At 46.7% G+C, this 25,641-nt stretch overlaps 1 protein-coding gene across 1 annotated transcript in view; it reads left to right on the top strand.

Annotated features, from left to right (window-relative positions):
- Positions 1-25,641, top strand: part of CPAMD8 (C3 and PZP like alpha-2-macroglobulin domain containing 8) — a 50,722-nt gene that overhangs the window by 11,463 nt on the left and 13,618 nt on the right. Inside the window, exons 15-37 of the mRNA XM_061558294.1 lie at positions 451-629; positions 1,396-1,545; positions 2,064-2,222; positions 2,951-3,096; positions 3,805-3,867; positions 5,150-5,381; positions 6,399-6,552; positions 6,801-6,943; positions 8,512-8,563; positions 9,489-9,787; positions 11,328-11,553; positions 12,036-12,212; positions 13,367-13,448; positions 16,693-16,849; positions 17,321-17,395; positions 18,664-18,829; positions 19,397-19,483; positions 19,612-19,748; positions 21,241-21,396; positions 22,181-22,243; positions 22,766-23,037; positions 23,907-23,994; positions 25,479-25,553. Coding sequence (XP_061414278.1) covers positions 451-629; positions 1,396-1,545; positions 2,064-2,222; positions 2,951-3,096; positions 3,805-3,867; positions 5,150-5,381; positions 6,399-6,552; positions 6,801-6,943; positions 8,512-8,563; positions 9,489-9,787; positions 11,328-11,553; positions 12,036-12,212; positions 13,367-13,448; positions 16,693-16,849; positions 17,321-17,395; positions 18,664-18,829; positions 19,397-19,483; positions 19,612-19,748; positions 21,241-21,396; positions 22,181-22,243; positions 22,766-23,037; positions 23,907-23,994; positions 25,479-25,553 — 3,338 coding nt within the window. The remainder of the gene's footprint in view (positions 1-450; positions 630-1,395; positions 1,546-2,063; positions 2,223-2,950; positions 3,097-3,804; positions 3,868-5,149; positions 5,382-6,398; positions 6,553-6,800; positions 6,944-8,511; positions 8,564-9,488; positions 9,788-11,327; positions 11,554-12,035; positions 12,213-13,366; positions 13,449-16,692; positions 16,850-17,320; positions 17,396-18,663; positions 18,830-19,396; positions 19,484-19,611; positions 19,749-21,240; positions 21,397-22,180; positions 22,244-22,765; positions 23,038-23,906; positions 23,995-25,478; positions 25,554-25,641) is intronic.

Below are 25,641 nucleotides of genomic sequence, written 5' to 3'. Positions count from 1 at the left end.
ATCACGTGGACATTTATAGCAGCCAAATACTGTAAATGCATGCTGTTTCTAAACTTGGAGGGAAAAACCAGAGGCCCTGGATAAAATTCCACACGACCATGGGGAGACCATGCAAATTCCAAATATACAGGCATCAGGGTCAGGATCAAACCCACGACCTCCTGTATACCAGGCGAGATAGTTAACATCTCGCCACTGCGGCATCCCAATATGGTGTGGGGAGGTCTTCATACATTTGTGGATTTAAATGGCTGGAATTTGTACAGTTTTTTTATTTACTTATTAAAGATATACTATTAAAGATATACTGGATTACGTACCTCAATCTTCCACATACGCCGGGGAAAAAAGTGTCATTGTTGCTTACGTTCGTTTACAAAACAAAACATAAAAAAAAATCGACGCTTTAACAAAACAACTGTTTGCTAATGTGCCACCCCGCGGTTCCAGAGTCGGTCGGCAAATCAGCGGTGGAGGAGCCTGTGGAGGTGTGCGAGATGTGGCTTCGCGTTCCCGTGACGCACGCCATGGTCCCGTCCAGCCGGCTGCTTGTCTACTACGTGCGCGCCAACGGGGAGGGGGTGGCCGACAGCGTGCAGATACCCGTCAAGCCCAGCTTCGAGAACGAGGCACGTTTATTTATTAATTATTTTCACAGTTGCTGAGCACATGGACCCCCCCTAAGGCCCCAAATATTCCAAGCGGCCAGAAACAAACGGATGCCATTGAAGTTGTGATCGATAAGGGGTGAATACGTTTCTTGAATTGAGCAAAGTTTAAACAAAAAAAAAAGAACACCTTGGGGTTCCAGAGGGGCGCTGCAGTGGCAAGATATTAACTGCTTCCACTGGTAGGCAGGAGGTCGCGGATTCGATCCTGACCCTGACGCCTGTTTATATTTGGAGTTTGCATCTTCTCCCCGTGGTCATGTGGATTTTTCTCCGGGTCCTCTGCTTTTTCCGCACCCCATTTAGAAAGGTGCGTTTAGAGTATTTGGCTGCAATACATTTCCACATGATAAGCCACTTCATTGAGCTATCATTTGTGGCCAGGTCGCTTATGAAAAAGAGCTCAGTGGGCCTTGCCCGGTAAAATAAAAAAAAAGTTTAGTTTAGAAGATGGGAGGAAATTCCAGAGTGGGTCAATGCAAGGGAAGAAGTAGAAAGAGAGGCATAGCGTCGTTGTTTTTAAAGACATTGTACTCACCGGAGGGAACTGAAACGACACGACCGCACTCTATGATAGCTGGAGCCAAACTGTGCCACACGCCCTCCCGATAAAGTTGTTAATTTTTCTACCGGTTTCATTTTGATGATGCACATGTACGTCATAGAACGGGATAGGGTTTTTAATCGGAGAAAATAAAGGGAGCATTGCCTGCGATTCCCTGGTTAGGTCTCACTGGAGTTATCGCAGAACGAGACATCGCCTGGAGACAAAGTGGACATCGTGGTGCGAGCGGCGAAGGGCTCGTGCGCTTGCGTGGCTGCCGTGGACAAGAGCGTTCACTTGCTCAAGCCTGGATATCAGCTCTCCAAGGAGAAGGTGGCTGCACATGCGCAGATCTTCTGAAACCCACGCACACTCCTGGCGGATGTACTGTCAATGAATTTTGAGTGGCATTATAACGTCCGGATTTTCGCATTTTTATCACCGCAAAAGTTGTTTTGGGTAAAGCCATTTCTTTGTCAGTAAGGCGCAGAATATATATTCTGCTCATGGAGTTAGTCTAGGGCTTTATATCTTGGCTGTGATGTGAAAATACATACTCTATAATGATTTTAACTTCGCAAATCCTCTACAATGAGTTAAAGCAGTGTTATCCGGAATACATTGCTGTACTGTGGACATGAACAATCCACATTAGTTTCAAATGGGGCAAACCAATTCACAACGAGCCACAGTCAAACAAAGGTCCCTGACTTCAGGCACAGAGTGCGCAAGCGGCCGTTGCATCAATGAAAATGTTGCAGTATTGCTAATACATTTCAAGAATGGCACAGAGACAATGGACGACCGCAATACGAACAGGGTTTACAACCTCTACATCTGTCCTACCGCAGGTGTTTAAGGAACTGGCGGAGTTCGACGTGAGCGAGTCGTACGGCACATCGAAGGAGGACAGCCACTTCTGGTGGCCGGGGATCTCCTCCCGTCGGCGCCGCTCCTCCATCTTCCCCTGGCACTGGGACATCACCAAGGACGCGCGCTTTGCCTTCACTGTGGGTCCACCGCACCGCTGATTTGTCACGCAGCGCTCAGGAGTGCGCCAAGTTGCTTACTGCGTGGTCCGCAGCGTGCACCGTCGATAGGTCATCAAGCCTCCGCTTAAATTGTTCACGCACAAAATGTGCGGCTTACGAAACAAAACAAAAATCTCCCTACGTGCGTCCAATTACATCAGATCGCGGCCGTTTGGGCATCGTTGAGCGTTGAGCGTGGTATATTTATTTCAAAAGGGAGACTCCCAGGGAATACCAGGTGTTATAGGCTTGGCCTCTGCAAGTTGTACACACCGCAGAGTGTTAAGCAGGCCCGAGACTGATTAAGTGCTTTGGATGAGTGACCGGCCAATCAGGATTTACTCGGTGATGTAGGCAAGGTGGCCAGGAGCTGGCAGTGTTGAATATCACCTCCCATCAAGTGTGAGTTTTTTCCCGTGAACTCAAATTGTCCCCCCACAAGAACCCAAAGTCGCGTTCATATTATCAACCAACGCAGGACCCTCCCGAAGGCGAGCACTGAGACTCAGGCTTTTAACCGAGTAAATAATTTCCATGATCATATCATTATAATAATAAGCACTCAATGAAATGGCTCGGGACAACGACGCATCAGGCGCAGCTTCCCAAAAACCACAGCGGCGTTCTAAACGGTTGTGCGAGCGGGGGGAACTGAGTCCGGCACGTCGGGGCTCACGTCCTGCACCACCCACTCCTCTGGCATGCAGGAGGCCGGTCTGACGGTCATGACGGACATCGTGAGGCTCAACCACCGGCAGAATGGCGGCATGTTCACGGAGGAGGCCGGGCCCGCCTTCCAGCCGCACACCGGCGCCTTCTTCTCTGCCACCGCACACGGCCGCGCGGCCTCCAGGTGCGCGGACTGTCGCCGTTCGTACCCCGCGGAGAACGGCGATGGTGTTTTTGCTCGTGTGCTCGCACGCTGGCGATGGTCTTCGTCGCGTCGCGTAGCCACGACTAAAGTGTAAAATGAGGTCGGCGCTGTGGTGGCAATACGTGGAAGAGATCAGGGGTGGGGGGGGGGGGAACTGACGATACCTTGATCGTTTTCATTAAGCACATTCCAATTTAGTCACTTTGGGAATAATATCCATGCGCAGTACCGATTTGTTGTCCTTCCCGAGCACCTCCGATCAGCACGGTTGGCAATGTACAGTGCGAAAGAAGTTCAACATACATACACGTACGTGTCAGTTCGAAAATGTTCACGATACGGGATGCCGTATTGCCGCTTATTAATTTCGATCACATCATTGCTTCTGTTCACGCAGTTTCTATAACGGTCCCGTCACTTTTACGTGCAGCCCCAATAAACTGTAAGTTTCGCTCACACTGTAGAGGACTTTGGCGTGTCTTTGGTGCGATCGTGCAACCTGACCCCGAGAGCATTTGTCCTTGCGTGGAACGTGCGAGTTGAATCGACTTCGGCAGGAAACGCTGTAGGTTAACACTGCGGGAGTTCCTGTGGAGTGCGACGCGTACAGCCTCGCAGCAGCTGTTGTGCTGTGGCACCGTGCGGTGAATCACCACTTTGACAGCAGTGCGTCGCTTTCGTTGGCAGGGCTGATAAACGAAAGCGAACGTTTTTCCCCGAGACCTGGATCTGGCACTGCTTCAACACCAGGTAACGGAAATTTTTACAAGACCAGATCGCACGGGGTGGTGGTGGTGGCGGGGGGGAATAAAAAAAAGTCAAAGAACTGACTACTCCAATAACTGCGTTTTATATCACTACATATACAAATGTTGTCATTTTAAATGTGAACTGTTAAAAGTACAAAAAAAACCTGTCATTCCAATTTGTAATACTTGACCTAACATTCATGTCTTTTTTTCAAACTGAAAAACTCACAAGGCATGATTCTAAACACGGCACTTTATTTTGCAGTGGAAGAACCATTACTAGAGGGCAATTTGCTTTCATAAAGGTGACAGTGTTACCGCTTAGGTTGTATTTGTGTGTTGTGTTGTTTCTTTCTTTTACCTACGTGACTTTACCGAAAGAACCAGAGAGTATGCATTCCTGCAGTCACGAAAGCTTCAAATCAAGATTGTGTTGTTTATTTTCGGGTTGTTACCGAGGGTTGTTCGGCATGATATCCGACGTTTCACCGCAAGCGTTTTGAAGCTTCTTCAGCTCCAGTTCCCTAAAGATGCTCCTGGCAAGTTGAAGGACATCATGCCAGCGCACAACGCACACGGTACAACCCAAAAAACACATCGGAGAGCTACGACAGCGTCGTCACAATTAGAGCAGAAATCGCGAGACGCAACGATCACGACTCACAGTGCCAGCGATAGTGAGCCTCCACCCACCCCCGCCCCTGCCCTTGCTCACCTTCTCCTTGGTTCTTTCGGTAAAGTCACCTAGAAGGGAAGTAATAAAATAATAAAAATAAAACATAATAAAATAATTCTCACGACGTTTCGGCCACAACGCAAGCAGCGTCTGAAATTTCAGGCGCTGTCTCCCCGGCAGACCTGGTCTTCACCTGAGGACGGCTGCTTGCGTTGTGGCCGAAACGTCGTGAGAATTATTTTATTACGTTTTATTTTTGTTATTTTATCACTTCCCTTCTACGTGACTTTACCGAAAAAACCAAGAAGATGAATCCCTGCAGTCACCAAAGCTTTAAATCTAAATTTTATTATGTTTTATTTTTATTATTTTATTACTTCCCTTCTACGTGACTTTACCGAAAGAACCAAGAAGATGAATCCCGGCAGTCACCAAAAGCTTTAAATCTAAATTTTATTATGTTTTATTTTTATTATTTTATTACTTCCCTTCTACGTACCTTTACCGAAAGAACCAAGAAGATGAATCCCTGCAGTCACCAAAGCTTTAAATCTAAATTTTACCTGCTCACCTTGTCCACCTTGTCCACCTTCCTCACCTTGCCCAGCGCGGCGACGGGGGAGGCACGGCTGCAGGTGGAGGTGCCGGACTCGATCACCAGCTGGGTGGCCGAGGCCCTCGCCATTTCTCCAGCGCAGGGCCTTGGCCTGGCGCCCGCCCGTTCCCTGCGCACGTTTAAGCCCTTCTTCGTGGACTTCACGCTACCGTACGCGCTCATCCGTGGCGAGCAGGCCAAGGTGCCGCTCACCGTCCACAACTACATGCCCCTCTGCGCCGAGGTGAGCATCGATCATCGTTAGCGCTGCGCACGCAGCGTTCCCCCCCCCCGCCCCGATGAACGCGTGCATTCACCTGGACCTGTGGCGTCGATTCCCAGCTGTGGGTAACACCGGCGGGGAGTGACATCTGAACCAGTTCTGAATGTCCCCCCCCCCCCCCCCCCACTTTAACAGTGCGAACTGACCAGTGTGGTGAAGTATGGTGAAGGAACTTACACAAATGTTACGGCGTGAGGAGGCCTTCGTCCAGCAGTGGATTGGCAAAGGGCGGAGACTAAAGGCGGCAGAGGATGCCATCAACTGACACAGCCAGTATTTTAATTACCACAGTTTATACATTTAAGTCATAAAAGATTGTGTCACAGTTTCAAATGTTGTCATTGCCATAATGTGAAATAAATAATTTAACGTAACAACATTTTTTATTTGTAATGTTAATAACAGTCGTGAAACCTTCAGTTGTTGGCGAAATCTTTCCTGCTGTTTGCAAGATTTAATTGATTTCAATTGGCAAATCATCACAGAATGTGGCTTCTTCCCATTTTCCTTTCTCCACACACACATGCTGACCATAAAACTGGATGAAATGTCACTGCTTTAAAATAGTTTTAACTATTTTACGTCAATAGCCTCATAGAAAACAAAAGGGTGACAATTTTAACTGTACGGTTATTATGTTTGAATACATTTTCGCGAAAAGAACACAAGTAAACGTACAAAGATGCGTGCTGGGAAGTACACTGAGTGACAGAAATAGGAATGTGAGGTTTGGAAAGTAAGTTGGCTTGAGGAGGGCATCTTTAAAATGGATAACGGCCGATGGACGAAACTGGTAATGGAATGGCAGCCATAAAATTGGACTCGCCTGGGAGGATGACCACTGTGAAGATGGAGCGATGCGATCAGTCCTGGTGCCGGACAGGTGGCGTCAGCGCGAGGAGGAGGCCTTCGTCCAAGCAGTTGATAGATCAGGGCTGATGTTTGGTGACCTCTTTTGTTGTTGGCTTGTCAATGCAGGTGCACGTCAAGGTGACCGTCCCCAAGGGTGTGAAATTTGTGGGCCACCACGGGAAGCAGCATCTGACCCGCAAGATGTGCGTGGAGGCCGACGAAACCAAGACAACGTCGCTGGTGCTCTCCTTTGCTGAGCTGGGACAGACTAACATCACAGGTGTCTACACGTTACATACATATAGCACATTAAACAAAAGGTCTTCCAAAACATACGTGCATTCAAACTGACCTATCCGTTGTAACGATAGGTTATTCGGTGATCCTGCGGTGACAGTGGTGTACGGACACAATGAACCAAACAATTACGTGGCATGAAAAAGAGCCGCTGCCTGAAACGTTGCCTTTTATACATTTTTTTTATAGGTTGCATTTGTATTGTAACGAGTGTTTGTTCGCCGCCTGCAGCGCGAGCGTTTGCGTACGGCGAGGCGAGCTGCTGCGAGGAGGGGGCGCAGACGCTCAAGGGCGCCAAGTACGTGGAGGAGGTGGCTCCTGAGCGACGAACGCCCATGGGCCTCGACTACATCATGCGCAGCGTCTTGGTGGAGGTACGCACCGCAGCACCACCACCACACTAACTAAACCAGTGTTTACACCATTGGAACCTCATTTGCCAGTAAAAAATATGATACAGTAATTGGTGTTTTACCCTTCTATCTGGCAACAAAACAATGCACCATCAGAGTATGAGAGCTCGGGGTAAGCATTTACACCATTGGAACCTCATGCTTACCCCGAACTCTGATGGTGCATTGTCCTTGAGTTGTGCACCTTTTGGCGTCATCTGGTCCAACACCATGTGAGACTAGGCTCTAAGGAAAGCTGTCTCGGGTGTGGACCAATCAACTTCAAGGACAGTGCATATATTATCAGAGTTGTGTTTTTTGTTTGCATTATGGCTGCAGGTATTGTGGTTTATGCAAACATGACTCCTTGTAAAAAAAAGGTGTCAGTTTTGTTGCCAGATAGAAGGGTAAAAAACAAATATCATAAACCAGTGTTCTTCATTGCAAGGCCCGCTGGCCACTGGCAGCCCCTAGTGGCCTTTAGTGCGGCCCCTGACGTGCGGCCCCCCGACAATGCACAAAATGTGAAAACGCATTTTTGTGTATTGTCAAAGCCAATGGCTTTAAATGTGTATCGGCCCTCACACTGATGTCTTATCGGCGAAAGTGGCCACCCTTTGAAAATTAGTGAAGAACACTGAACTAAATTATTTTAAACTATTTTTTATTTTACCAGGTAAGACCCACTCAGCTTATAGAGCTCTTTTTCAGAAGCGACCTGGCCACAAATGATCACTCAACGAAGTGGCTTATCATGTGGAAATTTATAGTAACAAAATACTTTCTAAACGTGGAGGGATGGATGACCCAGAGAAAAGTCCACGTGACCACGAGGAGAACATGCAAACTCCAAATATACAGGCATTGTCATTGTCGAGATAAAACCCACGACCTCCTGTACACCAGGCGAGGTAGTAAATATCTTTCCACAATGGTGCCTCACGTCGCACGCAAAGACCGCAACGCATGACGGTTATTACAGTGAAGTTATCACACTGGCTACCTGTGCGATTCAGGATCGAGTTTAGGGTTTTTATTTGGCTGAGTTGGTTTTCAAGGTCGTGCTGCACAGCTCTCCGATGCGTTTTCGGGTTGTGCCATGTGTTGTTGGGACCGATGTCTGACGTTCATCTCCAAAAGCCGGGGGCTTCTTTGGCTTTTTTTTATGCTGTTCCTGAAAGAGCTCCCAGCACATAGAGAGAAACGTTGGACATCATGCTTAACAACACGTGGTTCAACCCAGAAGCACGGAGGAATTTCTCAAATGTACATTTATATTTTTATGGTCTTATTTGGCCTGGAACCTTTTTCGCTTTCAGAACCAGTTGTTATATGTCCTTGACAAAATTATTTTTTTATTTTCTTATAAAATAAAAGTTATATTAAGTTAGTGTCTATTACAATTGTACTACTTCCCCACCATTATAATTTGATAAAATTAAATTTCAACCATGTTAATATTATCAGTATGTCCACAACCCACCACTACCACAGAGCCTGGTTTAAATTTATATTTGTGCTGGTTCTGTTGATTTTCTTCCTGAATGCAGGCTGAAGGCATGCCGAGGGAGTACACATACAGCGTATTCTTCTGTCCCAACGGTGAGCATTAATCGATCGCCTTTGAGATGTTGCATTGGAGCGTGGAGAGGGCTCGTAGTTGGAAATGTTCCGTGAAGCTTACGAAGACGTAAGCTTAGCACCTTCGTGATAGCCTCTGTGCTATGAGAACAGCATGAATACAGAATGTTCGTGTCATTATTATTGTTGCGAAAATAAATTACGTTGGATGGACAAATAAAAAAAACCCTCACCACATTTCATCAATAACACTGCTCTAAATGGAACACATATATTAGGAAACATTTCAGGCAATGCCCCATCGACACGGCAGAGCGATGAAGATGGACTATTGCTCAAAACGTCATCTAGCGTAGTGCGATCCACGAACATATTAACATCTTTATATTTAAAACATTTAAATAAATATTTTGTGCATTTCAAATGGCTTCATGTAACCCGGGCCTTTTGCGAATGAAACCATGTTGTTTCGTGTGCATCAATAGGGTTTTATTTAATCTCCTGGATAGATCAATGGATACCGACTGACTTTTGCTAACAAAAACATATTTTAAGGCACTGTGGTGGTGAAATGTTAACTACATCGCTTGGTATACAGAAAGTCGTGGGTTCGAACCCAACACTGATGCCTGTATATCTGGAGTTTGCATGTCTCTCTCCCCATGGTAGCGTGGATTTTTCTCCGTGTCCTCCGGTTTTTCCTTCCACATTTTAAACTCAACATGCGTTTAGAGTATTTGGCTGCTATAAATGTCCACGTAAATAAGCCACTTTGTTGAGCTATCATTTTCAGCCAGGTCGCTTCTGAAAACAACCAAATAGCTCAGTGGGCCTTATCTGGTAAAAAATAAAAATTATAGCTCGAAAAAATACAGAAGTAAAAATCCATCGTCAGCTAACATTTGCTTTTGGCCAACGGGGCCCGCCGCCCATTGCCGGCTCCCAGAGCGCATCCACATCTCGACGCCCAACAAGTACGAGTACCAGTACGTGCAGAAGCCGGCACGCATCACCCACTTCGCGCTGGCCGTGAAGGCGCACAACGACGCGCGTCTGGCGCTGGCGCCGACGCACGCCGACTCGCCCGACATGCTGGAGCTCGTCCTCGGGGGTCAGCACAACACCCGCAGCTGGATCGCCGTGGGGCGCTCCGGACCGGCGCTCGCCTCTGCCGCGACCCCCGACCTCCTCTCCTGGGACGAATTCCGCACGTTTTGGGTCAGCTGGGCTGACGGGCTGGTGCAGGTGAGAGCGTTACGTGGCCAGGGGGCGCCCCGGGTGACGAGATGTGAACTCCCTCGCCTGGTATGCAGGAGGTCATGGGTTCGAGCCCGACCCTGACGCCTGCTGCAAAATTTGGAATTTGCGTGTTCTCTCTCTTCCCATGGTCGCGTGAATTTTTCTCCGTAGAATCATGCATTTGTCTGCTTTCAATTTCCACATGATAAGCCACTTTGTTGAGCTATCATTTGTGGCCAGGATGCTTCTTGAAAAGAGCTGTATAGCTCAGTGGGCCTTACCTGGTAAAATAAAAATAGTTTCATTCAGTTTTAGTTTATCTCCGCATATAAATTCAAATACAGGTAGTCCCCGACTTACGATGGTACGACTTACGATATTTCGATCTTACGATGGCGATAGCGATATGATAAACTTGTAAAATATTTTACATTTCGCGCGGCAGGCAAACAGCAGCATACAAGGTACGATAGTGTACATTAGGACGCTGCCGGGATGTACTGTACGCATATAGTTTATACAGTACTGTACTGTAAATTGCTCTGTTTTGCTAAATTATCACCATTCTTTAAGACTCCTGGGTAGGCTAGGCCATTTTCGACTTAGGATATTTTCGACTTACGATGGGGTCGTCGTAACGCATCTCCATCGTAAGTTGGGGACTACCTGTATACATTTAGCCCCTTGTCGCTATTGGCTTTCCAGACCAATGTTATACAACTGCATTGTTTAAGCAAGCAAAATCTGGCCGAAGCAAACAAACCGAAACTCTGGGGTGGTTTTGTTTTCCGTTCCATGGGTTGGCGTGATTCAGATGTCACGCGCAGAATATTTTTGTATTCGCCGGGTGTAGCAGGACGGAGAATAGGCGTATGAACTCATAAAGGTTGTGCAACATTGTGCGTACAATAGCTCTCGGCCTTATCCAGAACACCAGCTCAAAAAATACATGGCAGCAGTGAAACTTGGATGCAACTGTACACAGGTTTTGTCCTCATCAGAACTCCTCAGCACAGTGCAGTCATCAATAGTCCCTGCTGCCACGTGTCTCTGAGAGCTCCATGTATGGAGCAGACTTGGCTTTACACGATGGTGCTTGCCTAAAGGCAACGATCATTTGCATGTGCGAATGATCAGAAAACCCATCACAACATAAAATTAATCAGGATGGAGGAATTGAGATTTTAAGGATACAGAATTTAAGGATGGAGAAAAAATTCAGGGTTAGAGCCAAAGTCTTTGATGTTCATAAAATTAAACTTAAAGTCATTCAAACTAATAAAAAAATTTATTCTCACCGTATAATCCTGATATATCAAAAAAGAAATCAACATTCTCTTTACTGGCTATTACCTGAAATTTAACATTCTATATTATACATATTCACTTTTAGGACCATAATTTTATTGACGAACGTGGTGAAGTTATAGTACTCATTGTTTGTGCACCACTGCCAACGCAGCATCACAATGTAACATCGTTCCCGGTGCTCCCGCTCTCTTCCGCCGACCTCTCCTTGCTGCCCTGCCGTCACGTCGTCACGCAGGTTGGCCGTGGGCAGCTGCCATCACCCGAGACGGTGATGGTGCGCTGGCAGGCTCCCCGTCCGCTGCGGGTGAACTATGTGGGTCTCTCGACGGGCTGGGGCTCCCTGGGCGAGTTCAAAATCTGGCGCAAGGAGGAGTCGGACGGGAACCACAACGAGGCGTTCACACTCGCCGTGCCGCACTCCGTCGTGCCGGGCTCCGAGAGAGCCACCGCCTCGATGATTGGTAAACACGGCAACAACGAACACCAGACTCGGCCTTCTTTGGCTGTCGTCTTACGGCAGGGGTGCCGCGTTGGCGAGATGTTAACTACCTCGCCCAGTATGCAGGAGGCCATGGGTTCGATCCCGACCTTGACGACGCCTGTATATTTGGAGTTGGCGTGTTTTCTCTCCCAGTGGTCACGTAGAGTTGTCTCCGCATCCTCCTGTTTTTCCTTTCGCGTAATCCGATTTTCACGGTCAGTTACAAACTGTGCGAAAGATGTTCTACATACATCCATAAAAGCATCAGCTATGGGAAGATGAAGTTGGCTGTTCTTGCTTCTAAACACACCACCTTCTTGTGTACCACACAGGCCTTAAGCGGTGCTCGCTAAAATCACTTGACTCTCACCGCCTCCTTCCTACGCACACACGTACGCACGCTCACTCGCTCGCTTGCTGGCATCAACGTACGCCGCGCGCGTGTGTCACGCGTCAAACCAGGTGACGTGATGGGCCCCACGCTCAACAACCTGGACAACCTCCTCAAGTTGCCCTTTGGCTGCGGAGAGCAGAACATGATTCACTTTGCTCCGAACGTCTTCGTCCTCAAGTACCTGCAGCGGACCAAGCAACTCGTCGCCGACGTTCGGACCGAGGCCACCGACTACCTGCTCCAGGGTTGGCCACTCTTTGCACGTTTCCAACAGCGAGCCCTCTCGCGTTCCAATGCGACATGAGCTTTAACGGCGGTCTGTTCAATGCCCACCAGTTGGGGCGTGCCTTCAGCCTGCATTCAGGAGGAGGAAAAAAAGCAACGGATCTGGCAAAAAAATATATTAATTGAAAGCAGCCTCTGTGGTCGCTGTGGGTTGTGGACATAGGAATAATTTTAACATGGTGGAAATTAAACGAAATCTAATTATTATGGTGGGCACTGCGGGGCTGGGCATTCTGAGGGATGGGATGTGCCTCAACGTTAATCCTAAACATGCCGGTAATCAAGCCTAGAAAGGGAAATGTCGATCATGAGAAAGCTGTTTTGGAATTGGTCCGAAATTGTTACAAAACTAACAAACGTCTGCAGCGAAGGTTCGTGGTTCGACCCCCCCCCCCCCACCCCACGTGGCTGCCATGGTCAATGCATCGGGTGCCATGTGTGTTGGTGGCATGGCCCACATTTGTCAAATTTGAATGACTGCGAATTACTCAATCAGGAAGACAACTGGGTAATTTAGTTAGGCCCTGTTGAAAAGGAGTATTGGAAACTCACTGAGGCTTTTTGTGGGGATAAATACATGTGAACCAAAACAAAACTTACATGACATCACCTCCGCGCGTTTTCCCACCACAAGTGATGTTACGTAGCATCGGGTGACGTTCATTTTGCTTGCGCTAAGGCACTCGTTAAATTATGAAATGATGTGCATGATCTGAACTTCAGAAAAAAACATCTGAAATTGTCCTTAAAAATCCAGAATGACAATCTTTAAATCCAAAAACGTATCCACACTGCAAACGCTTTGGCCCGTGAGTATTCAGAACGGCTCTCTTGGAGTCAAACATCAAGACAGAGCCAGGCAGATTTGCGTTTGTATGGTTACAGCTTAGCTTATTGGCTCGTACACTTGGCCCAAATCCTTCACGCACAACAGTCGAGTCAGCCGTTTGCTGAGGCAACGATTAGATACCGCGTACATAAACGTTATGTTTTATCTGCATCGCCATTAATGGCAACAACGCAAGTGTGTTGAAGCAGTTAGCGTCAATGCAAAGTTATACGACACCTTTGGGGGACAAAGTTTATGTGATTTTGCTGGCGCGGTGCATCGCAGGCTATCAGCGCCAGCTGACATACAAGCGGCAAGATGGTTCTTACAGCGCCTTCGGAGAGCGCGATTCATCGGGGAGCATGTGGTGAGTCATGGTTGCTTTTTTCTGCCCACGTGCCCGCCCTACTCCCCACTTTCTCTCTTCCAAAACCCCGTGGGTGCTTAACCCCATCGCCTCTGGCATCGCGACCATTTCCCCCGACATCAGCCTGAACCCAGCTCTGCTGCCGCTACGCCTTCGAGCCAAAGAAGCGGAGGAGCCAGCACACGAAGACTATTTTTACGGGGTCAAAATGCACGGCTCATTTAACTGCAATAGCTGCACACGTTTTCAACACCGCTGGAAGAAAAAAAACGCTAAGGCTTAAACTTAACACATCCAGAATTATGTTTTTTCTTTCTCAAATGTTTTTCATTTTCAGGCATTTATGCATAAATGGTTCAATCTGCCACATGCCAAAGGAGGTGACTATTTTTTTTCAACGACTGTGGTTTGTCAATGTTTGGAGAAAGTTGAACCCACAGGGTGAGCAAATGTTTAAGGCTGAATTTTTATTAAACTTACAAAACCAATTGATACAACTTCTATGACACGATTTCTTTACGTGGTAAAGGCAAGCATGTGTATAGGCGTATTACAACTAGATGAGGCAAAATCTTACAACGCTGCCACGATTTCTTTTTTTTTAATAATATATAACAATGGATACAGCCAATATTTTCTTGATTCAGCGGTGGATGGCATCCAAATCTCTTTTAAAGCCTTTTAATTTGCTGCTATAGCAAACACTGTGGGGATATATCGATTTTATTTTCTACGTAACTTACCGAAATAACCAAAGAGTAATTCCTGCAGTCACGAAAGCTTCGAATCTAGTTTGATATATCTGCGTTTAGCGATTTACATATTTTTACTACTGCCGCGTGGGTATTTGTCATTGTGCTGGACATCCCTCCGATGTGTTTTCAGGCTGTGCCACGGTGTCCGGCATAATGTCCGACGTTTCGCTGCAGCTGATGGAGGGCCTTTTCAGAAACTGAACTGAGCAGCGTAGATTCTATCTCGATCAGATATGTGGAAACCAGCTTAACAACGACTGCGACAATTCTAAAGCCATAATAATAATTTAAAGAGTGCAATATTTTCAAAGTGGTTGCAAAATTAAATTTCCTCTCCCCTGAAATGTTCTGCCGATGTTAGTGTTCGTGTTCTACAAAAATCGCGCTGTTTCAGGCTCTGCTGCTGCTTCTGCTGCTGCTGCTTCTTCTGCTGCTTCTGCTGCTGCTGCTTCTGCTTCTGCTGCTGCTGCTGCTTCTGCTGCTGCTTCTGCTGCTGCTGCTTCTGCTGCTGCTGCTGCTTCTGCTGCTGCTGCTGCTGCTGCTTTGCTGCTGCTGCTGCTGCTTCTGCTGCTGCTTCTGCTGCTGCTTCTTCTGCTGCTTCTGCTGCTGCTGCTTCTGCTGCTGCTGCTGCTGCTTCTGCTGCTGCTGCTGCTGCTGCTTCTGCTGCTGCTGCTGCTGCTTCTGCTGCTGCTGCTTCTTCTGCTTCTGCTGCTGCTGCTTCTGCTGCTGCTTCTGCTGCTGCTGCTGCTTCTGCTGCTGCTTCTGCTGCTGCTGCTTCTGCTGCTGCTGCTTCTGCTGTTGCTGCTGCTGCTTCTGCTGCTGCTTCTTCTGCTGCTTCTGCTGCTGCTTCTGCTGTGCGTACTCTGGAGTTGGTTGAGCTGCGCCCCATCCGGAGCGCTGTATAATTGGAATCAGCAGGGGCAGGATTAAGATGCCGGGGTCTTCAGGGCCATTGTGGCACAGCTGAGCTCATCGGACGCATTGTGTAAACGTTTCCGCCGATTAAGTCCCGGGGCTCTTCCGTGGAGGTTTCTCCACTCTACAGGGCACGCAGCCATCATTACCACAGCCGCACTCTTAATTGTGAATTCACGATGCCGGGATTGCACATTGGTCCTTCCGTAGCCGGCTAATAGCAAGCGTACATGGGCGCCGGTAATGTTATCATCCGCTCATAAAGAATTGCGATGATGATGATGTCGTGTGGATTCTAGATTTGAAGCTTTCGTGACTGCAAGGATTCATACTGTTAGGTTTTTCGGTAAAGTCACGTAGGTATAAAATAAAAAATAATAAATAATAGCAAATCTAGCTGTGACGGTCCCACCTGATGACGGAGACTTGTGTTGGCTCCGAAACGTCGTGATTTATTATTTTATTTCTATTATTTATTATTACTTATTAATTACCTACGTGACTTTACCGAAAAACCTAAGAGTATGTCGTGTGGATTTAGGGTTCTTGTTCTGACCAAGAGGCCAATGAACGACGTTGGGTCTCCATAGTGGTGGCATTGGTTTGCATGAAAGTGGTCGTTGAGACAGTGAGGATTGCATGCTTCTTAAAAGGAAGGAACTACGTGAAGGTGCTACCATCCATTACCCAGAATTATGATGAAACATCAGAAGGAGCTATGCACACATTCGTGCTCGGTACTATGAAGATTCGATCGTACGAGTCTCACCCCTCTAAGCTGCCACACGTCCGCAATGGCATCGGTGACATGAAAATCCCGGCGTTTGCCATCATCTTGAGTACGATCATCTTGAATGTTTTCGCAATGTGGTCTTGTAACTCACGCAAGAATATATTGCCAACGTTTCAACCACGCAGTTAAATTTGCCATCTAAATCTTTCATGATGGATGATGCATTCATGGGCACCCCGTATAGGCGAGTGTGAGCGTATCTTTGGTTACGAAATAAACAACAAGGATACTTTTAGCATTAGTTGCCTGTTGGGAAATCAAATGGATATTTTCCCTGCAGCAATGAAAATAATCATTATAATTATTATCATATTTCCTGGGTTGTTATAGATCCAGTAACAGCTGTGGGTAAAAATGTATCTGTTACCTTGTAAACATTCGAGATTTATTTTAAATCACCAATTTAAAACAAATAATTATCCCTGCTGCAGAGTTTTCCACGGAGGTTGTGCTTCAACAGCACTGCGCCGTGTTTCGCGGCTGTTGTAGCACGCCGCTTTGGACCGGAACGACGTCCGACGTTCCGTTCCGTGTGCTGGGAGCTGCTTCGCATGACTCGTATTTTGGTTCCTCGAAAAGGAACATCGTGCCCGAACCAATATCGCACAACCCGAAATGATAATCTCCTCTCGAGCATTATCGTCGCAGGATATTAGGCGGCGAGTGTGGCACGCGTCGAATGTGCCTCGGCTTTAACTGTGAACCTCACAAAGAGTTGTCTTCTTCTACTTCTTCCCCCGCCCTTCTATTACAAAGTTGATTTTGGTTCTCCGATCAACAGGCTGACGGCATTTGTGCTGAAGTCGTTTGCCCAGTCGCGAGCCTTCATTTACATCGACCCCAAGGAGCTTGCAGCAGCCAAGGCTTGGATCATCAACCATCAGAAAGAGGATGGCTCTTTTCCAGCCGTGGGCCGCATCCTCAACAAAGATATCCAGGTTTTTTTTTTTTGGGGGGGGAGGATTTTAGTTTGCTAACCTGGTAGTGTAACGGGATGTTTCATGATGGTGGGTAGAGAGATCTGAGGTTGTCATGGTGATCTTTTGGGCTAAATCCCGTGAATGTGTTGTAAACTCACCTCCATCCGACACAGCCAAATAGTAAGGTTTGTCACGTGAACAAGATGTGCCAATTGGTTAATATTTCAACACACCGGTGTATTAGAGAGCAAACCCACAACATTTACAATTTGAGTATGACCAGCATCTTTACGCGATTGCCAGAATTGTAAAAAAAAATGCATCAAAATTGTGATGGCATATTAACGGTGATACTTATGCATTCCAGTATTAAGCACACGCGTTAGTAGCTAATACACACACACAGAGTTGAGCGATCACGTATTACGTTTTTTGTTTGTCTGCAAAAAGGAAGACCTTGCTCGTCCCTTCTGTCTGTCGTCCGTGCAGGGTGGCATCCACGGGAAGATCTCCCTGACGGCGTACGTGGTCGCAGCTCTCATTGAGACCGGCACCGACAACGAGGCGAGCGCTCACGCAATCATCCCTCCACGAGCGATAGACCGAGTGCCGCTTCGCGATACGTCAACAAGGATTCTCATTTTAAAGACAGGCTGCTCCCCCCCCCTGCCCCCACTGTTTCCCCCACCATAATAATGTGTAATTTCCAACACTGGCTCACGACTCCCAGCAGAGATGAGCCCTGCACTGCGATCCGCATGGGCATATAAACAATAAAACTTGACTTTTAGAAAGACTGCACCTGTAATATATTCGCGAGGTTGATTTTTTGTTCTTGTTTTACTTTGAGCGGGACATCCGTATCAAACAACCATCGCCTCAGTACGCTGATGTAATTACCTCAGTACATTTTTTTTAAGTCTTTCAAATCTGCATTGAAAACGAATTTCTTTAGAACTGCTTTTTGTCTCTGTACAGCCCCTTAGGTGTGCTGCACAGATACTGTTAAGTCCAGGGTGGACGGGGTGAGAGTGTTCGGAGGTATATGAATGCTAGGTCTTGTTTGCCGAAAAGCACAAGCCCTGCTTTGCTCGCTGTCCAAGAGATTGCGGCCGGGTATAAGGTGCAGCCGGGTGTAGGTGCAAACTCCCACTCCATATCAAACTCTCACCCTCGCTTTACACCTTTCGCTCAGCCCTCGGCTCCTTTCTCTGCTCTATCGCTTTTTCTCTTCCACTGCCTCCACCTCTACCGGTTGCTTCCCCCGCCTCTAACCTACTGCCAGCCCCCCAGTCCTCTTCCTCCTCCGACCCTAATTCCTGACCCGGCTCCCACGTCTCGCTCTCTTATGTGCATTCAACCACATCTCTCCCCCAGCCCTACGCTGTGCTCCTCCATCAGCTCAACTATCCGGCCACCAGAACTCTGCCCCTACCACCCGTCACCTACCCTCATCCATGCCCATTTTACCACTTCACGCACGTGCCCCATGCCCCACTGCCTCTCATCCACGTTGCACCCATCAGACACCCTCACTCACCATCACGTTCCAACTTATTCTGCCTTCCCTACCCCAGCAACATCAGTTCCATTCCCAGCCCCTGTCCCTCCATCCATTGCGTCGCCTCCCTCGCTGACCGCCGTCGGCTTGAATTTTAAAGCGCCCTGGAAAGGTCGCCATGTGAATCCGAAATAAAATAGGATAGGTGCATATTTTCGCGTTTAGTTTTGTTGTCCTTCCCCCCGCACCTCCGATTCACACGATTTGACACGCACGGTGGTGCGATATAACTTCAATGTACGTGCACGCATCGACACACATCTGCTTGCAGGGCGAGAAGACGGCGGTGGCGAGGGCTAAGGTGTTCCTTGAGAGCAACATGTACTCGGCTGAAGACCCCTACACCACGGCCCTCTCAGCCTACGCCCTGACGTTGCTACACAGCTCCTACGCCCCCGTGGCCCTCCGTCGTCTCAACAACGTGGCCATCACGCAAGGTGACTTCCTCCTCCTCGGTCCCTGACTTCCTCCTTCCGCCGTAGTCACGTCAACTCACCTCTTTACGAGCAAGTGGGCACGTGTGACGATGCGTTGGCCAGCCGATTTCAAAGTCCAAGCTCACGTTCGCGCAAATCTGCATCGAACGTGCGCGTAAGGATCGATGAGTGTCAATTCGCATGCAATGCGTTACATCGTGAGGCCGTGAGAGATGTCTGACGTTGATGTTTGCGATGGGTCCGTGTAAACCCTGCTAACGCTGGATGTGCTACTGTCTCCACATTGTTGAAAGAATAAAGAGGTGATTCTTAAATCTAATCATAAACCCTCCGTCTTGGGCATCTGTGAATAAAGAGCTTTTATAAGTCATCGAATTCCTCCAGTCTAAATCAAGATTCTGATTTAATTTTGAAGGAGGTGAATTGTTACATGCATGATGGCGATAAGAATAAACATGAGCAATCATTACTTTTTCAAGTAATGAACAATAAGCGGCGATGCATTTATTCAAACGATTGAAAAAAAAACTTTTTTTTTCTCTCTCTCTCTTTTCCTTTTTCCGGCAGATGGGTTGAAACACTGGAGTCTATCAGGCACAACCGTCACAAACGACGACACGTTCATGGGATTTAGCGACGGGCTCTCGCAATCCGGTACGATCGTTCGCCGTGCCACCGCTCGCATTTGTTTTCACACAGAGCCTTGGCAGTCGTACGACGCTGCGCGGTGGTCACGTTGCATGTCCTGTGTGTGTGTCCCTTCCCACGCCGCGCCCGCTTAGTGGTGTCCGCCGAGGTGGAGATGACCGCGTACGCCCTGCTGACGTACACGGCACTCGGAGACGTGGCCACAGCCCTTCCCATCGTGAAGTGGCTCTCTCAGCAGAGGAATGCCCAGGGTGGGTTCTCGTCAACGCAGGTGAGTGGTGGAGGGGAGGCTACGGTCAGAATCAGAATCAGAAAGGGTTTTATTCGCCATGAAAGTTTGCACAAACAAGGAATTTACTATGGCAGGAAGGTGCATACATTCAACATGTAGGAATTTAAAAACTTAAATAAGTGGTATACAGTCTAACTATACTAAAATTACAAAGTGTAACTAATACTCAGGGGCTAAAGTATGTAAAATTTTGAATTAGTATGCAATATAAAATGTAAACTAACCGTAATATACAATCCTAAAATACAAAAATACAAATAGGGTAACATGTTGTAAATATGGCAAGGCGTAATTTTGTAGATGGAATGTTAAAGTAAGTGTAAAAGTCATACGTTAGACCGGGTGGTTCTCAACTTTTTCTTGGTATGGAGGCCCCCCCCCCGCCGCCCCAATCAAGAACATTAATTTTAATTTTATTAATTTTAATTTAAATTTTTTACCTACGTGACTTTACCGAAAAAACATAAGAATATGAATCCTTGCAGTCACGAAAGCTTCAAATCTAGAATTAAGAACATTAGTCCCTCCTCCCCAGCCCAGCCCCCCCCAAAACACGACTTTGGTTACTTAGGCCACAATACAGAGAGGTCACATGACCATGCCTCTGGTCAATGTGGTGTTAGTAAGGCATGCTGTGTTTTAGAGCGTGTTGTTGCCCCCCCAAAACGGCACCTCCGATTAGCACGGTTGGCTACGTACGGTGCAAAAGAAGTTCAACATACATTCGTACATCCATGCCACAGCCTGTGCCCCCCCCCCGCCACAGAAAGGCTTGGCACAGATCTGATGCATTAGACAATTATTTTGCAATTAAGATTTGAAAAGGTAGGTGGAATTGTGGCACCGTCTTGAACTTACAACCGGGGAAAGTCTCAAGTTAATATTCTGGTTGTGGTCAACTCAGCCAATCAGCCATTAGGGTGAATAAAATGCGTGGCACGTTGTGAACAGTCTAAAGTCATTGTTCTGTGGAGAGACTGCCCGCTGCCATTGGAATGTGGATTTTCCACCCACCGCTTAAAGTCAACAGTCGAGGTGGGCCATCACCCACGTTTATTTGACTATGAATAAGATTATTTGTTTAGTAACCCTGTGATAAAATATAAACAGGCAAAATACATACACTTCCTGAAGTGTTTCTTTGCCTGGAGTGGAAGTACCATAAAAAGTAGGAGCCGGATATAAGCACACCTTATGTAAGCATAGCAACTATATAAGCAACACATCACACTGGTGCGTGATGTAAAGCTGAAATACGCTCGCCTACCGACAGCGCCATCAACTTGGCTGAATAACGTGGCCCCAAATATTCTGTGAAAAAGAGCCTCGTAGCTCATCGGATTTCTCTGACTCACTTCCATTCGACTTAACGTAGCCATGCGCAAGACGAGACACTTCAGAAGTAAGCATTTAGTAATCGGTACGAGTCGATTCCCTTCGGTTTTCCTTAAGGTGATGACATGTTTTGCAGGACACGTGCGTGGCTCTCCAGTCGCTCTCCGAGTACGCCATCTTGTCTTACATCGGTGGTGTCAACCTCACCATCTCGCTGGCCTCCACAAACCTGGACTTCCAGGAATCGTTTGAGCTCAACAAAGACAACAAGAAGATATTGCAGACTGCAACGGTCAGCTGTGCCCCAAAGTCCCAGTCCTCGATTGCACGTTCACAATAGTTTTTGTTTTCATAGTTGGTTTCTGAAACCTCCTTCTCCTCATTGAAACTTTCCACACGGTCGTCAATAAAGAGGAAAGATTAGACGCATTTTTATTACTACACGCTTTTATTTAACTCACTCTGTCTGTTGTTGTCATCGTTGTCGTATTCTCAAATCTTGTAACTTAATTTTAACCCACTTCCCAATGTCATATCGACTGCAAACTTGGTATACTTATGTCATACTAATGACAATACCATATTCTATATATAAAAAAAAAATTTAACAATCTTTTTACACGCTTTGTATTAACTCACTCTGTCTGTTGTCGTCATATCCTCACATCTTGTAACTCAATGTTAACCCACTTCCCAATGTGGTATCGACTGCAAACTTGATATACTTATGTCATACTGATGACAATACTATATTCTATCAAAAAAAGTATTTTTAAACATTAATTTTTATATGTTATGTTTCGGCTTGGGTCTAATTATCCACGCTCAACTAACGTTGGCTGTAAATCACCACGTCCCCTTACATTATGGGAAACCATGGGGCCACTTCCTGGAGTCGTCGAGTTCTGCCATTACTCGTACGGTACATTTTATTAAAGCGTGTTTAAAAAAAGAGTATTTTTAAATATTACTTATTACTTGAGCTTTCCTCTTTGTACACGGTGCACCGTTACTAACGCAGTGTCACCAAATGTTTTGATCCAAACCACGTCGCCGATTTGCCACGTTGCTTTCAGATCCCAAGCATCCCAACTGGGTTGTTTGTCAGTGCAAAGGGGGAAGGCTGCTGCCTCATGCAGGTACAAACCGCACAGTCGTGAACGATGAACATACAGATTACTCCACAATATCTCTTAGAAAACTTGCACAAAACCGCTCATTCAAACTGCACTGTTGATGGTGTGAGCCCTGTGTCACCAATGACCGCGCAAAACAACAAAAACCTGTCGTATTAAATGTCTGTTCTTCCCTTACTTTGGCTACATTCCAGCTCTGATCATTTAAATGTCGGTTTGACCTTCTTGCGACAAACATTACTCTCATATGATGAGTGGGTGTTAAATCGCTGCCATCTGCTGTGTGCACCGCAGAGATCACTGGAACGGATCTCAGAGGTAGCTCTGTGATCTCCACTTTCATCAGCTGTTTTCTAACACGAAGTGTTGAACTTCTCTGCAAAGTTATGAATGGATACTTCGTCTCACGCCGTTATGCTGATAGCACAATTGGTTTAAAATTGGTAAAAAAATGTACAACAAAAAACCAGACAGCACTGATAGATGCCACCACGCTGAAAGACGCTACGCTGAAATGTTCCGCAGATCGACGTGTCGTACAACGTGCCCGATCCGGCCGCAAAGCCGGCCTTCCAGCTCACGGTGGAGCTCACAGAGCCACGTGGCACCCGAGCGCCCAGCTCCCTCGACCAGATCCAGGACAACCGCTCAGAGCGGCCACACGCGCGCCGCCACCCGCCACCGCTGCCACCGCCCCACCCTGGCAGCGCCAGCGGTAGCAGCGATAACGACGATGATGACCCGGCGGCGCATCACGACAGCAAGGAGTACAAGGTCACACTGGAGGTGTGCGCCAGGTCAGTGCGTCATCGTCGTCGTCGTTATAATTGTCTTTTAATTATCTGGGAAAGTGTCAATGGTCGGCTCAAGACTGTTTGGTAGGGTCAAGCTTTGGGGTTCGCCGATGTGTTTTCGGGTTTGTACCGTGCGTCGTTTGTGATGATGTTTAGATGTCTTTTGCCCCACGTTCTGAGCGCTTCTTCGGGAATAATTCGATTTTATCCGGACACGGTGCCAAACAACACACGGCGGGGTAGCCCGTAGGTACACGTCGGAGAGCCATGCGGCACAACCACCGACCGCTCTCTCAACGAGTACTGCTGCACCTCAGGAAAAAGCCGGAGCACAGTATCCGGATAAAAATATGTGCATATAAGGTGGTAAAACTCAAACGTGCGTGTGACGAGGAGAAAATTATCTCTGTGCGCTCATCGAGTTCGGTCAGCTTGGTGTCTGCTGCACATGACAAAATCAGCATGAGTCACAAACCCCGCCTGTAAGAGTGCTGGATTCCAGGCGTGCATCACCACGCCCAGCTATGACTACTGGCGGTTGCACGGGAAATAATTGTTGGTGTAATTGTTGGTGTACTGAATTAGTGGAATCGTACCATTGCTTAACTTTAAAGTACGATTGCAGGTAAATACGTATTTCCGCTCATAACCATTTTGCAAGCTTTTACGGAGATAAAAAATATAAGCGTGCAAGAGTAGGCCAAAACACCGAAAGCTCCCTCGAACGAAGGCACCTTCTTCTGCAGCAGAGTGAGGAAGAATCTGCAAAGGCTGCACCTTTACCTGCATAATATGGGTTCATTTGCGGGTTCAATCCTGCAGCATAGTTGTGTACATCGCTGTACTTGTTGTGTCTTCACGTGCGCCTGTAGATGGCTTCAAACCGGCTCGTCCAACATGGCAGTGTTGGAGGTGCCTCTGCTCTCTGGCTTCCGTGCCGATGTGGAAAGTTTAGAACAGGTAAGCTTGGCCTAGGCAATCATGGACTTTTCAATCGGGATTTTAAACTCGTTTCTTTAGAACTGCTTTCTTTTGTGCTTGGCTTGCTGTCCTTCCCCTCGTACCTCGATTGGCGCGGTTGGCTATGTACGGCACGAAAGAAGTTCAACATACACTCATTGGCCAGTAGTGGTCCAGGTTATTCTTCTGAGGCTAAGTTTCATTCCACTTGATATAACGGCCGGTAAAATACTTTGAAAACAAATTAGTTGAAAAGTTGCACACACCAAACAAAGTTTGCTTTGAAGTTGCACTTTTACATTCCAATTGTATAATAAATAGCACACTACTTTAGCAACAAGGGTGACTTGCAAGAATACGTTAATAGTATATGATTGCACAGACATGAATGCAAATTGGTTCGTGTAGAAGTTTAGAGAATTTTGTGATTCTGAGGCCTGAAATAAATAATGTACACCACAATCTTCTCAATTACTCACAAAAGAAAGTAACCTAAAAAGCTGAATTGTGTTTATTTGATTTACGGCAATTCCTCGAGCAAACAATCATCCTGGGACATTTTGAGCTCAAGAAAAATCGCCTGAAGAGTTTCTTAAGTAGGTCACTCAAATATATTTGCTGGTACCTCGTTTAATACTCGCTGATGCATCCCATAAGACTGGAAAACATACTCGCCAGCATCATTGTATATGTTTCTAATATAATAGCTGATCTGGGGATAGCAACCTCCCTTGATGACACAGCAAGGCAGGAGAAAAAATGAAAAGTCGAATATGTTATCTGGCATATGGGTCTGAGTCTGTTCACTCAGCTTTAACCTTTAATAATAAGCCAGAGAGAGGACATCCGTGAAAAATGTTGCCGCTCTTATTCCAACGTTATCGCCGGTGCTTATTAAAATAAATATACGCAAATTCTGCAGTAAACTTACATTCACTTGGCCTGCTTCTTTAAAAGTTACCTACATTAATCAGCGCGCCCGCACAATCCGCAAATTGTTCTTGGAGACGACTGTTTTAAGACATGGCTTTGCAAGGCCTGATCTTTAACTTCCACCATAGTTTCACCTTTTCACGTTAGGATAATCTCCTCTGTTTAATTAATGTCCTAACATACTGAACACAACTTGTGTCAGTGGTGAAAAATGGAAGCCTGGGCTGTGTGCGGGTGCTTGGACCGGAGTTTTGAGACTTTCTATTACTAGGAATGTTGTTCACATCAGTGAAACGCGCAACGTGTAATTAAAGGCTGCTCTTTAAACATATGGTTTTTGAGTAATGCGTAATTGCACTTGGTCCCAAGGAAATGCATGGGAACAATTAAAAGATTCCCTTGGGGTTGTGTTCACATTTGTTACTCATAAGCAATGCACACACAATTTAAGCAGTGTTCCTGAACATAATATCGTTTTTTAGCTTTTTTTTTCCTTCCTGAACATGTTACGCAAAAAAAACACATCACTAACACAACGAACATGTTTGCAGGTATTACTGGACAAGAAACTGGGTCTCAAACGTTACGAATTGGACGGCCGCAAAGTGTTGTTCTATTTTGACGAGGTAAGCAATGAACGAACAGCTGAATGTGCGTTTGGTAACTGTCGTTGATGACGCTATTATTGGAGACATATGGTAGAGTTTGGACGAA

This window comes from Lethenteron reissneri, chromosome 24 (assembly GCF_015708825.2).
Source record: "Lethenteron reissneri isolate LAM-NWPU_2019-01 chromosome 24, ASM1570882v1, whole genome shotgun sequence".
Taxonomy (NCBI): Eukaryota; Metazoa; Chordata; class Hyperoartia; order Petromyzontiformes; family Petromyzontidae; genus Lethenteron; species Lethenteron reissneri.
This window is presented reverse-complemented; position numbering and strand designations above follow the sequence as displayed.